Below are 15,424 nucleotides of genomic sequence, written 5' to 3' on the forward strand. Positions count from 1 at the left end.
AAAGGGGAACCCCAACGCCGAAAAAAATCGGCGTGGGGGTCCCCCCCAAGTCCACAACAGACCCTTGTCCGAGCACGCTACCCTCCCGGCCAGGAAAGGGGGGCGAGCGAGTGCCCCCCCCCTCCTGAGCCGTACCAGGCCGCGTGCCCTCAACATGGGGGGGTGCCTTGGTTGTCGGGGTCTGCGGGCGGGGGGCTTATCGGAATCCGGGAGCCCCCTTTAATAAGGGGGCCCCCGGATACCGGCCCCCCACCCTATGTGAATGAGTATGAGGTACAATGTACCCCTACCCATTCACCTGTAAAATAAAAGTACAAAAAAAAACACAACACACAAGATAAAATACTTTATTGCACAGCTCCGGGGGTCTTCCGTCGTCGGGGGTCTTCTCGCCGGACTCCTCTGCTATCTTCTTGTAGCTCTTTTGCTAGCGGAGGAGTCCGGCTTTCTTCCTCGCCGCCGGCCTCTTCTCCCGACTTCGGGGGTCTTGTCCCCCTCTTCGGTTCTTCTGCCGGGCCACCGCACCTTCTTATAGCTCTTTTACAGGCGGTGGCCCGGTCTTCTGTCGCCGCCGCCACCGCCTTTTGTTGTTGTTGTTCTTCTTCTTCTCCAGGAGATGTTGCCTCGACGATCTCTCTCCGGCCGGAATGCCAGGGACGCACTGCGCGGCCACTTATATAGGGACAAGGGGCGGTGTCACATGGCTTTATGTCATATGGGTTGGTGTCACATGGTGACCCCGCCCCTTACGATGTCATAGTCCCCATGTGACATCAACCCATGTGACCAACCCATGTGACATAAAGCCATGTGACACCGAAATTACATTTTTAAAATGTTTTTATTGGATATGTTTTATAGCAGAAAGTAAAAAATATTGTTTTTTTTTTTCAAAATAATTCGGCCTTTTTTCATGTATATCGCAAAAAGTAAAAAACTCAGTGGTGATCAAATACCACCAAAAGAAAGCTCTATCTGTATGAAAAAAAGGATATACATTTTGTTTGGGTACAAAGGTAAAAAATGTCATGTCTTTACAACCAGTTTAAGGCTTCATATACACTTGAACTTCTTTAACCACCGGACGAGGGAAAACACAAGTTTACCGCGATTTTGAGCATTTGGCGGCTAGCAGGCAAAACTTTCCTATCCTGATTCTTTCACGTTCAGGAGAGGGAGATTAGGGGATTTTAACCACTTAAGCCCCGGCCCAATTTGCAGCCAAAGGACCAGGCCCCTTTTTGCGATTCGGCACTGCGTCTCTTTAACTGACAATTGCGTGGTCGTGCAACATGGCGTCCTTTTTTTCCCCACAAATAGAGCTTTCTTTTGGTGGTATTTGATCACCTCTGCGGTTTTTATTCTTTGCTCTATGAACAAAAATAGAGCAGCAATTTTGAAAAAAAAATCAATATTTTTTACTTTTTGCTATAATAAATATCCCCAAAAAATATATAAAAAAACATATTTTTTCCTCAGTTTAGGCCGATACTTATTCTTCTACTACTTCAATTATTGATTGGTTTGCGCAAAAGTTTACAAAATAGGAGATAGTTTTATAGCATTTTTATAAATTGTTTTTTTTACTAGTAATGGCGGCTATCAGCGATTTTTATTGTGACTGCGACATTATAGTGGACACATCGGACATTTTTTACACATTTTGGGACCATTGTCATTTAAATAGCAATCAGTGCTATTTAAATGCACTGATTCCTGTGTAAATGGCACTGGCAGTGAAGGAGTTAGCCGCTAGGGGGCAGTGTAGGGGTTATGTGTGACGTTATGCTTTTTTTTATTGTAGGGGGCGTGGCCTGGCATGTGACGTCACTGATCATCTTTCCCTATAAAAGGGAACAGACGATCGGTGACAACCACACTAGGAAGCACGGGGAGAGGTTTGTTTACACAGACCTCTCCTCGTTCTTCAGCTCTGTGACCCGATCGCGGGACACCAGCGGCGATCGGTTCCGCTGGTCCCGCGGCCACGGACGGTCACGGAGCTGTGGACCTGGTCGGCACCGCGCTCCCGACCCACGGCTGGGCACTTAAAGAATCACGTACAGGTACGTGATTGTGCCCAGCCGTGCCATTCTGCCAATGTATATCGGCGTGAGGCGGCCCTTAAGCAGTTAATCCTCCTCTAGCCTCAGCAGCTCCCAAAGGATCCTAAAAAGCGTATGTGTACATGAACACATAGGCTTTTATGGAGTTGAGTTTAGGAGCTTTAGCAATAAAAACACCAAAAGCTCCTAAACTAATGTTTAGGAGCTGTTAGTGTACATGGAGCTTTAGGGACTAAACAGTGTCACAGGGGCAGGTTCTAGGTTCTAGGCACCTAATGGCGCGTACACACAATCAGACTTTCTGGCAGACTTGGCCCGGCGGACCGGAATCTGTCGGACAATTTGATCGTGTGTGGGCTCCAGCGGACTTTTTTTTTCCCCAAAAGTCTGACGAACCTAGAAATAAAACATGTTTCAAATCTATCCGATGGACTCAGGTCCGACGGACTAAAAATCTGGAAAGCCGTTCCTCTGTGTGCTAGTCCGACGGACCAAATACAACGCAAGGGCAGCTATTGGCTACTGGCTATTGAACTTCCTTGTTTAGTCCCGTTTACGTCATCACGTTCAAAACGAACGGACTTTCAAACAGACTTAGACCGGTCATGTGTGGCCAAGTCCGTTTGTTCAGAAAGTCTGTCGGACCTCCGCCGAAAGTCCGTCGGTAAGACGGTCGGATCTAGCCCGTCAAAAAGTCCGGTCGTGTATACGCGGCATTAGATGCTAAACATGACCCCATCAGTACTATATACCTACATTTGACCAAATTGTTCTCAACACGAATAAAGTAAAAGAAAGAAAGAAATGAAAAATGAAAGTATATATATACATACAGTGGTGTGAAAAAGTGTTTGCCCCCTTCCTCATTTCCTGTTCCTTTGCATGTTTGTCACACTTAAGTGTTTCGGAACATCAAACCAATTTAAACAATAGTCAAGGACAACACAAGTAAACACAAAATGCAATTTGTAAATGAAGGTGTTTATTATTAAAGGTGAAAAAAAATCCAAACCATCATGGCCCTGTGTGAAAAAGTGATTGCCCCCCTTGTTAAAACATACTATAACTGTGGTTGTCCACACCTGAGTTCAATTTCTCTAGCCACACCCAGGCCTGATTATTGCCACACCTGTTCACAATCAAGGCATCACTTAAATAGGAGCTGCTTGACACAGTAAGGTCCACCAGAAGATCCTTAAAAGCTACACATCATGCCGAGACCCAAAGAAATTCAGGAACAATTGAGAAAGAAAGTAATTGAGATCTATCAGTCTGGAAAGGGTTATAAAGCCATTTCCAAAGCTTTGGGAATCCAGCGAACCACAGTGAGAGCCATTATCCACAAATGACGAAGACATGGAACAGTGGTGAACCTTCCCAGGAGTGGCCGGCCGCCCAAAATTACCCCAAGAGCGCAGCGACGACTCATCCAAGAGGTCACAAAAGACCCCACAACAACGTCCAAGGAACTGCAGGCCTCACTTGCCTCAGTTAAGGTCAGTGTTCATGCCTCCACCATCAGGAAAAGACTGGGCAAAAATGGCCCGCATGGCAGAGTTCCAAGGAGAAAACCACTGCTGAGAAAAAAGAACATCAAAGCTCGTCTCAATTTCTCCACAACACATCTTGATGATCCCCAAGACTTTTGGGACAACATTCTGTGGACCGATGAGACAAAAGTGGAACTCTTTGGAAGGTGTGTGTCCAAGTATATCTGGCGTAGAAGGAACACTGCATTTCATAAAAAGAACATTATACCAACAGTAAAATATGGTGGTGGTAGTGTGATGGTCTGGGGCTGTTTTGCTGCTTCAGGACCTGGAAGACTTGCCGTGATAAAAGGAACTATGAATTCTGCTGTCTACCAAGAGATCTTGAAGGAGAATGTCCGACCATCTGTTCGTGTACTCAAGCTGAAACGAACTTGGGTTCTGCAGCAGGACAATGATCCTAAACACACCAGCAAGTCCACCACCGAATGGCTGAAGAAAAACAAAATGAAGACTTTGGAGTGGCCTAGCCAAAGTCCTGACCTGAATCCTATTGAGATGTTGTGGTATGACCTTAACCACTTTCAGACCGGACCATTTTGCTGGTAAATGACCAGAGGTCTTTTTACACTTTGGCACTGCGCTGCTTTAACTGGTAATTGCGCGGTCATGCAATGTTGTACCCAAACTAAATTTGCGTCCTTTTCTTCCCACAAATAGAGCTTTCTTTTAAAGGTATTTAACTGACTCTGCGATTTTTATTTTTTGCGATATAAACGTAAAAAGACTGCAAATTTTGAAAAAAAATGATATTTTCTACTTTTTGTTATTAGAAAAATCCAATAAACTCAATTTTAGTCATACATTTAGGCCAAAATGTATTCAGCCACATGTCTTTGGTAAAAAAAAGTCAATAACTGTATATTTATTGGTTTGCGCAAAAGTTGTCACATCTACAAACTAAGGTACGTTTTCTGGAATTTACGCAGCTTTTAGTTTACGACTGCCTATCTCATTTCTTGAGGTGCTAAAATGGCAGGGCCGTACAAACCCCCCCCCAAATGACCCCATTTTGGAAAGTAGACCCCCTAAGGAAATTGATAAGTGGCATGTTGAGCCCATTGAATATTTTATTTTTTTGCCTCAAGCGATTGAATAATGACAAAAAAAAAATTTTTTTTTTTTTTTACACAAAGTTGTCATTAAATGATATATTGCTCACAGATGCTATGGGCATATGTGAAATGACACCCCAAAATAAATTCTTCTGCTTCTCCTGAGTACGGGGATACCACATATGTGGTACTTTTTGGGAACCTAGCCGCGTACGGGGCCCCGAAAACCAAGCACCGCCTTCAGGCTTTCTAAGGGCGTAAATTTTTGATTTCACTTCTCACTACCTATTACAGTTTTGAAGGCCATAAAATGCCAAGATGGCACAAAACCCCCACAAATGACCCCATTTTAGAAAGTAGACACCCCAAGCTATTTGCTGAGAGGCATGTTGAGTCCATGGAATATTTTATATTTTGCCACAAGTTGCGGGAAAATTACAAACTTTTTTTTTTTTTTTTCACAAAGTTGTCACTAAATGATATATTGATCACACATGCTATGGGCATATGTGAAATGACACCCCAAAATAAATTCTGCTGCTTCTCCTGAGTACGGGGATACCACATATGTGGGACTTTTTGGGAGCCTAGCCGCGTACGGGGCCCCGAAAACCAAGCACCGCCATCAGGCTTTCTAAGGGCGTAAATTTTTGATTTCACTTCTCACTACCTATTACAGTTTTGAAGGCCATAAAATGCCAAGATGGCACAAAACCCCCACAAATGACCCCATTTTAGAAAGTAGACACCCCAAGTTATTTGCTGAGAGGCATGTTGAGTCCATGGAATATTTTATATTTTGCCACAAGTTGCGGGAAAATTACAAACTTTTTTATTTTATTTTATTTTTTCACAAAGTTGTCACTAAATGATATATTGCTCACGCATGCCATGGGCATATGTGAAATGACACCCCAAAATAAATTCTGCTGCTTCTCCTGAGTATGGGGATACCACATATTTGGGACTTTTTGGGAGCCTAGCCGCGTACGGGGCCCCGAAAACCAAGCACCGCCTTCAGGCTTTCTAAGGGCGTTACAGTTTTGAAGGCCATAAAATGCCAAGATGGCACAACCCCCCCCCCCCCAAATGACCCCATTTTGGAAAGTAGACACCCCTAAATTTACGGGTACACTAGTGAGACTAGGTAATAAATGGCGGGTGCCCTGAAACTATAAAAAAATAACTAACCAACCAGCGTCACCTGTAACAGTTATATGGTGATCACTGGTGAAAGGGTTAACTAGGGGGCAATCAGGGGGCTTTATGCGGTAGTATATGGGGGTCCCTGGCGCTATAAAAAGCTGCGGCGAACCTAAATACCTACCTGCCTAACTAGCGTCACCTGTGACACTAATACAGCGATCAGAAAAACGATTGCTTATTAGACTGGGTTCACACTGGAGCGATGCGGGAACGCCACGAATCCGCGGCGGGTTCCCGCATCGCATGCCTCCCGGCGGCAGTTCACACTGCCCTATGCGAACTGCTGGGAGTGTCAGTGAAATGTTAATGACACCCCCAGATCAGTTCGCATATCGCAGTGCGATCTGCAAACTCGGATCGCATGGTGTGAACACCCATGCGATCCGATTCTGCTGCGGACCAAAAAAAGGGTCCCGTGCGAGTTTGCGGCGGGTGCAATGCGAATTCAGCCATACTATCTGTATGGCTGAACTCGAATCGCACAGAGATCGGATGTGATTTGCACTGCAGTGCGGTGCGAATCACATCCGTTCTCATAAACCGCTGCAATGTGAACCCAGCCTTAGTGACACTGGCGACGGGGGGTGATCACAGGGTTAAACCTTTATTGGGGGGGTACCTTAGAACTAAAGGGGGCTAACCCTAACTGCCCTAACAGTTATTACAGTCACAAATGACACCCGCCGGGTGATCAGGGGGTTAAACCTTTATTAGGTAATAAATGGTGGGTGCCCTGAAACTATAAAAAAATAACTAACCAACCAGCGTCACCTGTAACAGTTATATGGTGATCACTGGTGAAAGGGTTAACTAGGGGGCAATCAGGGGGCTTTATGCGGTAGTATATGGGGGTCCCTGGCGCTATAAAAAGCTGCGGCGAACCTAAATACCTACCTGCCTAACTAGCGTCACCTGTGACACTAATACAGCGATCAGAAAAACGATCGCTTATTAGGCTGGGTTCACACTGGAGCGATGCGGGAACGCCACGAATCCGCGGCGGGTTCCCGCATCGCATGCCTCCCGGCGGCAGTTCACACTGCCCTATGCGAACTGCTGGGAGTGTCAGTGAAATGTTAATGACACCCCCAGATCAGTTCGCATATCGCAGTGCGATCTGCAAACTCGGATCGCATGGTGTGAACACCCATGCGATCCGATTCTGCTGCGGACCAAAAAAAGGGTCCCGTGCGAATTTGCGGCGGGTGCGGCGAATGGCTGAACTCGAATCGCAGAGATCGGATGTGATTTGCACTGCAGTGCGGTGCGAATCACATCCGTTCTCATAAACCGCTGCAATGTGAACCCAGCCTTAGTGACACTGGCGACGGGGGGTGATCACGGGGTTAAACCTTTATTGGGGGGGGTTAGGGGGGTACATTAGAACTAAAGGGGGCTAACCCTAACTGCCCTAACAGTTATTATAGTCACAAATGACACCAATGCAAAAAAAAAAAAAAAATGCATTGGTGTCACTGTGACTGGGGGGGCAGGGGTAATTGGGGGGGTGATCGGGGGGTAAAGGGGGGGTGTGAGTGTGCCTGGCATGTTCTACTGTGAAGTGTCGTGTTGGTGCAACTCACCGATCCTCTCTCCTCGGTGCCGGAACGAAAAATACCGACACGGAGGAGAGATTACATCACTTCCTCTCCTGTGTTTACATTACAGGAGAGGAAGTGATGTCACGAAGGATTTCCATTCGTCGGGAGCGATCGCGAGGGGGTGGCCATGAATGAATGGCCGCCCCCTCATCCCGTATCGCTCCCACCCGCGGGAAGGCAGGGACGTACAGGTACGCCCATATGCCTGCCCGTGCCATTCTGTCGACGTACATCGTCGTGCGGCGGTCGGCAAGTGGTTAAAAAGGCCGTTCATGCTCGAAAACCCTCTAATGTAACTGAATTAGGACAATTCTGCAAAGATGAGTGGGCCAAAATTCCTCCAGGACGCTGTAAAAGCCTCAGTGCACGTTATCGCAAACGCTTGGTTGCAGTTGTTGCTGCTAAGGGTGGCCCAACCAGTTATTAGGTTTAGGGGGCAATCACTTTTTCACACAGGGCCATGATGGTTTGGATTTTTTTTCACCTTTAATAATAAACACCTTCATTTACAAATTGCATTTTGTGTTTACTTGTGTTGTCCTTGACTATTGTTTAAATTGGTTTGATGTTCCGAAACACTTAAGTGTGACAAACATGCAAAGGAACAGGAAATGAGGAAGGGGGCAAACACTTTTTCACACCACTGTATATGTCCATAAGTCTGCATTGCCAATAGAGAGGAAAGATTTTTACTGCACTGCCAATGGCCATCTATGTGAGACAGCCATAACCTGAGTCATACTGTGAGTTTGATGCCCCCTGTATGTGTGTACCTGGAGCCTTATCAATTCGCTGAGCAATTTTATTTGTATCTGGAGCTGCTTGTTAAACATGGGCTGTCTACCCTGACAAAACTTGTTGGCAGAACATAAAAGAAAAATACAGACATCATCTGACACATACTAATTCAAAACCTGAACAAGGAGGGGATTTTATTTCAGTTTATCATCACTGTGATTAAAAATGAAGATCATCTAAGAATTTCACCTTAGATCAAATAATAAATAATACAAAACGACCCATGTAAATCATGTTTATATATGCTGTCTTTTTTTTAATCTTGTTTAATGCAGAAGTGACAGGTGGTTTTTATAGGTGTAGAAAATTTTCCTTTAAGCGTACTGATAGTATTGCAACTTATCAGTCCTCGGATGTGGTGGCTGAATTAGGTTATTTTTTCCACATTTTTATTTTCTTTTGACCTGGTTATCCTGTCATTAACAAACTTCTTGTCCTATGGTGACAACTTGAAGCCATTAGAAATCACAGGACACCATAAAGCCTACTTGATAAGCCCCCCTCCCGTATTACAAAAATTTAAAACAAATTAATTATTTTATCCAATTTTCTAAAATGTTTTTTTTTTACGATTTTAAAAATTTTTTTTTACAATGTATTATTTACATATGCATTTTACAAGTACCATGTTTTTTTACAATGCTTTTGAGGTAAGGGGCTTGGATGAAATATCAGGAGTCTAAACAGACCCCTGACAAGTCACCTTTGAGAAAGGAATTGAGAACAAAGATTCTTCAGTTCCTTTCTCTGTAGCCTCAGCTGCACTGAAGATGAATGACCAGGAGTCAGGGGCTTCTGTTCATTCATAAACTGAAGCATAGTAAGCAAAATTGACTATGCTCAGTTATTGGTGGACACAGTACTATCAGGGAATGGAGCACAAAATCTGATACTATATATAAAGTTAGAGATATTGCATACATGTAAAGATTCCCTATATATGCTGGAAGCCATTTGGAAAGACTGGATACAATTTAGGATATCAGAGCGATATATGGAAATAATAATTAGGGAGCATGGTGGTATAGAGGAGATTTTGTGTGCATGGATAAAATAGGAGAGGGATCCAGGAGAAATAGGAAAGGTTACCGGGTTGGGTTTTTAAATTAATTTATTTATTTCAGGCAGCCAGCAGCAGAGGAAAGCAAGCAGCACTGTGGAGGAGGGCAAGAGTGGGTCCGAACACACAGAGGGAATCAGATGTGGGCAGCACAGGGAGTGAGAGCGGTGCGGCGGGTGGGAGGACAATTACAGAATGATGCACTCTGTCTGTGTCTCTCCCTCTAGTAGCTGAAAACCAATGGGAGGGAGAGGGGGAGAAACCAGTTTTTAACTGCTGGAGGGAGAGACACAGACACAGTGCATCATTCTGTAACTGTCCTCCCATCCTACTGCACTGATCTCCTTGCAGTCTGGGTTCCCCTCTGTGCCCAGGCCTCCTACAGAAGGCCCAGTGGCACCTCCCTATTGACGGCCCTGACTGTTACTCTAGGGCAGGGAGTGTGTTGGAACTTTGTAACACTGTGTTAGGTCTACATGACACCTCTATTTCTACTACATAGCAGGGCGGTGTGTTTTGTAGTCTACAGAGATAGCAGGGAACAATTCTAACTGATAAGCAGAGACAGAGAGCACAGGAATTTATAAGCTCACAGGGTTTCTGGCTGGATGAACGACTACTTTTGAATATAAGTAATTAATAAAAAGCATATGATTTAACAGACCAAAAGGGAGCAAACAAAGAATATTTTATATTAGAATTTAAATACACTAAGGGCCAGTTCACACCATAGAAACACAGTCCGGATGTGCTCCAGATGCTTTTTTGCATGCACATTTTTGATGCATTTTTGATGCAGTCCAGTGCATCCCCCCCTTTTTTTCCCTTAACCTTAAATAAGAACATGGGTGTTCCAGTGCGTTTTTGGTGTGTTTAGGTACGTTCCTGGGAGTTTTTGATGCTTTTTACAGCATTCTAGTACAGTCCAGTGCAGGAAAAATGCAGCATGTTCTACTTTTTTTTTCTGGAACTGGAACGCACTGAAACTGCAAGCACTGGTGTGAACTATGCCATTGGAAACCATATAACCTACTTTCTATTTCTTTTTGATGCAGAAAAAAAATGCACTGGACTGCATGTGGTGTGAACTGGCCCTAAGATAAATAAGACTGTCTGTTTACATCGATCAATGCCAGGCTTTCTATATTGATATATTTTTTTATTTGTTCCAGGGAAAGGTGCTTGATGTCATCTCATCCATTGATGCAGCACAAATGCTGATCAACAATAATGCATCTACAATCATTAAGCAGGTAAAATGTTAGATTTAATTAGTCTAATCCGTGGGACTGTGGGGACAAAACTAGGCCTTGTGGGTCAGACTAAAAGGCAGTTCCAACATAACAGCTAGACAGGACTGAAATATTGCTGGGCACTTCACACATGTCGGCTGCTACCCCCCCTCCCTCCCCCCCCATGTCTACCTGTTGATCCTGCCATTACATTTTTTTTGTACTTACTGCATACAGTATAAACAGGCTAAGCTGTCCAGCAATAGTGCCAATTAAAGGAGTACTGACAGAGGCTTCCAATGGTCAGATTTAAAGTGTAATTAAAGACCAGAATTTTTACGGCTCCTGCAATAATCAGACTCTGTGATGGTATCTTCTACCCAGCTTCTTCAGATGCTAAGCTACCGCTGTCTTTATTGGCCGGTGCGCAATGGTGTCACTCCATCAGAATGTCAGCAACAACATAAAGAGCCATTCACAACTTTGCTTGTGCTACATCACCATTCTCATATCAAAATATCTCTAGTCCCCTTTTCAACTCCTCCCATGATTCAAAGTGTCTTCCATCCTCTGGAACTCCCTACCCCAATCTGTACTATCACTTTACCTTTTGTATCACTTTAACCACTTGCCGCCCGCCCTATAGCAAATGGACGGCGGCAAAGTGGTTTCATAATCCTGACCGGACGTCATATGATGTGATCAGGATTATGAGCCGCTGCGCGCCCCCGGGGGCGCGCATCGTGGCGATCGTTGTTGCGGGGTCTCAGTCTGACACCCGGCAACTACGATCTCGGTAAAGAGTCTCCGATGGAGACTCTTTACCACGTGATCAACCGTGTCCAATCACGGCTGATCACAGTGTAAATAGGAAAAGCCGGTGATCGGCTTTTCCTCACTCGCGTCTGTCAGACGCGAGTAGAGGAGAGCCGATCGGCTGCTCCTCTGACAGGGGGGGTCTGTGCTGATCGATTATCAGCACAGCCCCCCCGAGGATGCCCACACTGGACCACCAGGGACGCCACCAGACCACCAGGGATGCCAAGGACAAGGTATGCCACCCTAGACCACCAGGGATTCTAGTCAGTGCCACAATGGATGCCAATCAGTGCCCATAATGGATGCCAATCAGTGCCCACAATGGGCATCACTGATTGGCATGCATTATTGATTGGCACTGATTGGCATCCATTAGTGCAATATATTATAATACAATGCCGCCTATCAGTTCCCATCTGTGCCGCCTATCAGTGCCTACCCATGCCCACCTGTGCCGCCTACCCTTGCCCACCTGTGCCGCCTACCCATGCCCACCTGTGCCACCTACCCATGCCCACCTGTGCCGCCTACCCATGCCCACCTGTGCCGCCTAACCCATGCCCACCTGTGCCACTTATCCATGCCCATCCATGCCAATCCGTGCCAATTTGTGCCACCTATCAGTGCCCATCCGTGTCGCCCATCAGTGCCACCCATCAGTGCCGCCTATCAGTGCCACATATCGGTGTCCATCAATGCCACCTCATCAGTGCCACTTCATTGGTGCCACCTCATCGGTGCCCATCAGTGCCGCCTTATCATTGCCCATCAGTGTAACCCCATCAGTGCCCATCAGTGAAGGAGAAAACTTACTTATTTGCAAAGTTTTGAAACTGAAACAAAAAAAAACATTTTTTTTTTCAAAATTTTCGGTATTTTTTTATTTGTTTAGCAAAAAATAAAAACCGTAGAGGTGATCAAATACCACCAAAAGAAAGCTCTATTTGTGGGAAAAAAATGATACAAATTTCATTTGGGTACAGTGTAGCATGACCGCGTAATTGTCATTCAAAGTGCGACAGCGCTGAAAGCTCAAAATTGGTCTGGGCAGGAAGGTGTTTAAGTGCCCGGTATTGAAGTGGTTAAGCTCTCAGGACCACTCTTATATTGAACTGTATTGTAACTGAAATCAATGCATTCATAACTAAAGCATTAGTAAATTGGAGGTAAAATTCCATCTCACTTAAACTTCCCATAGAAGGGTAGTTTTGTTTCATTCAGCCAGCAGGCCAACAGATTCCTCCATCCACACAGATGAAGTAGATGGAGAACCCCCCCCCCCCCCCAGCCAGAACATTGGGGTTGGTTTACAAAGACTGAAGAGTGCAAAATCTGGTACAGCTCTGCATATTAACCAGTCAGCTTCCAGGTTTTTGTCAAAGCGCAATTGAACAAACTGAAGTTAGAAGCTGATTGGCTACTGTGATGGAACTGCTTGGCACCCCGATTTATTTGCATTCACCCAAACAGTTCCTCCTGCCCGCCAAACTGTTCCAGCAGACTGAGAGTTAATACCAGCCCATTTACCCAAGCATTGTACACGGACAAGATATTGAGATAAGAACCAAAGGAATGATTGTTTATTGAAACTCAGACACATACTTTATACACCACAGGAGGACATTCCCCTCTTGAAGATATTAGCATGACAATGCGAACTTCAAACACCAATCCAATTAACAGCTAATACCTAACAGTGATCTTAATTAAACAGTAATCTAATTAAAGTGTAAGTTAATCAACAAACCTATAACAACCCACAGTAATTTGGTTACAAGGTTAACTGGACACAATACTTACTTAAAAAAAATAAAAGTGGACACAATACTAGCAGACAGACAGAAACAATAGGTGTCTCAATTAACTGCACACCTAGGAGGCACACATTGGTAGAGACACACTTATTACACACACAACACCTTAATAAACAGACTGTAGCAGGATATCATCTTTGAGTCTTAGTCTGAAGTAGTCATTGCTGTTTTAGGCCTAGAAACCCCAAATATGTATATGTGTCCTCCAGTTCCCAGAGTCTGTGTGTTTCAGGGAAACGTGGACTTGAATCTAACGCAAGACCACTCCATGGGTCCCCCAGGCACACACCTCCCAAAGAGTAGTGTCTCTTAAAATCCAAGGCCCATAGTCAGTGGGTAGGAGGCTTGCCCCCAGGCCCCTCCAAAGTCCCTTGTCCCAGCTTGGTCTGTCACAGCAATCACTTACAGCTGCACAGATTTTGCACCCTCCAGTTTATCCTCCATTTACACCCCACTGTATTCTAACAGCAGGACCCATGCTGACATTCAGCATGTCTCTTCGACAGAAGTCAATCAAACTATTGACTTCTGTCAAGCAGGGGAGGCCACACACTGACCGGCATTCTTCCAGTCCTTGCTGAACTAGCCAAATGTTGATCAGTCTATGGCCTGTTTTATACTAAACAAGCCTAGGCCAAGGGCGAGGCACTATAATCTTTTTAGTCTGATGTAGTAAAGCCTTAGCAGCCTTACTGGCCATACACTTTGAAATCTGTTTAGACAATCTTCTTTAGCACTACTAACCTAGGAGTGTTTTCCTGTTAAGTTACAAATCAAGTGGATTGCCTAGGCAATGACTACAGGGCTTTGTTAGATCTAAAGGAGAATGAGTAGAGATGGCATATGAAAGGTATATGGTCAGCTTACTGATAGTGCCTAACATACAATAATGTTATCCAGAGATAAAAAAGGTTAACATTGCTGCTTTATTTTGGAATTATTTTTATTCTAGGAATCTAAAAAATTTATGGACACGGTCATCAGCTATTTTGTGCAGTACGTGCATTGGGTGAAAGATTCTGTAAGTATTTGTCATGTTCTTGCATGTTGATATTAATAATGTATAGTTAATTTACAATGTAAATGAAAAAGTAGACATAAAGCAGAAATCCATCTGATCTATTTAGAGCCACTGCAAACCAATCCTTTCACTGAGTGCTGTCACCTGCCACTCCATGCACATTACTATTATTGTATTATCCATCAAAGGTCTGGTTGTGTTTAAAGGATAAATTCACCTTTTGTAACATGTTTCATGTTAGTCCTATATTCGGGGTGTAAAATGTTACAAATGTACTGGCCCCTGAACCCTCTGATCCCTCATTTAGGCGGCGAGCATCGGAGCGTCTCACCCCACTCGCTGCACAATCTAAAGAAAATGCAGTTATTCAGGGCTCTGCCTGCCCAGCCACGTCATTCATTGACAGTGTTCTGTGAAAGAATGTACTACAACTACCAGCAGCTGTTGGGTTGTAGTTCTCAATGATCTACCACAGCCCTGGTAAAGCCCTGTACTTCTCAAGTGGATCACAAGAGTTCAGTTCGTTCTGCACTCCTGTGACCTGTTTGCAGCTGACTTCACAGAACCAGTCCAGGCTGGGGAAAGATCACGACCATATGGTCAGGATCCACCCAGATACCTGGACTGGCACCTGGTTCAGTCTCTCAATGAGCCGCTGAAAGTCTGAGCTGGTTGCTCCCACCCCCTCCATAGCCCAGCGCTCCAGTGAGTGAGGAGGGGGCAGAGCAGACAGCAGTGACTGACAGTCACCCTCTCTCTGCTTCACGTAGCACTGAGAACCAAGCAATCAGCTCTGCTTGATTGCTCTGTTCTCCCCTAATGCCGCATACACACGATCAGACTTTTCAACGGACTTGGTCTGACGGACTGGAATCCGTTGGACAATTCGATCGTGTTTTGGCTCCAGCTGACTTTTTCTTCCCAAAAGTCCGGCAGACCTAGAAATAAAACTTGCTTCAAATCTTTCCGATGGACTCAAGTCCGGTCGAAAAATCATGTCATCTGTGTGCTGTTCGGACGGACTAAAACTGACGCTAGGGCAGCTATTGGCTACTGGCTATGAACTTCCTTATTCTACGTCATCACGTTCGAATCCGTCTGACTTTTGGAGTGATTGTGTGGCCAAGTCCGTTTGTTTGAAAGTCCGGCAGACCTCAGCTGCAAAGTCCATCGGATTATCCGCCGGACCAAGTCCGGTCGAA

General features: G+C 44.9%; 1 protein-coding gene across 14 annotated transcripts in view; it reads left to right on the forward strand.

Moving 5' to 3' along the window:
• The window catches only part of PROM1 (prominin 1), a 377,121-nt gene that overhangs the window by 311,678 nt on the left and 50,019 nt on the right, over positions 1 to 15,424 (forward strand). For all 14 annotated transcript variants that reach the window (XR_013272366.1, XR_013272373.1, XR_013272375.1 and 11 more), the window contains 2 exons: positions 10,509 to 10,589; positions 14,154 to 14,222. Coding sequence is in view for 4 of the 14 variants with exons in the window: in XM_077477743.1 (XP_077333869.1) it covers positions 10,509 to 10,589; positions 14,154 to 14,222 (150 nt within the window). In the remaining 10 variants the exon portion in view is untranslated. The remainder of the gene's footprint in view (positions 1 to 10,508; positions 10,590 to 14,153; positions 14,223 to 15,424) is intronic.

This window comes from Lithobates pipiens, unplaced genomic scaffold (genome assembly GCF_037356315.1).
Source record: "Lithobates pipiens isolate NorthernLeopardFrog02 unplaced genomic scaffold, aLitPip1_a1.2 Scaffold_13, whole genome shotgun sequence".
In the NCBI taxonomy this organism is placed as follows: domain Eukaryota; kingdom Metazoa; phylum Chordata; class Amphibia; order Anura; family Ranidae; genus Lithobates; species Lithobates pipiens.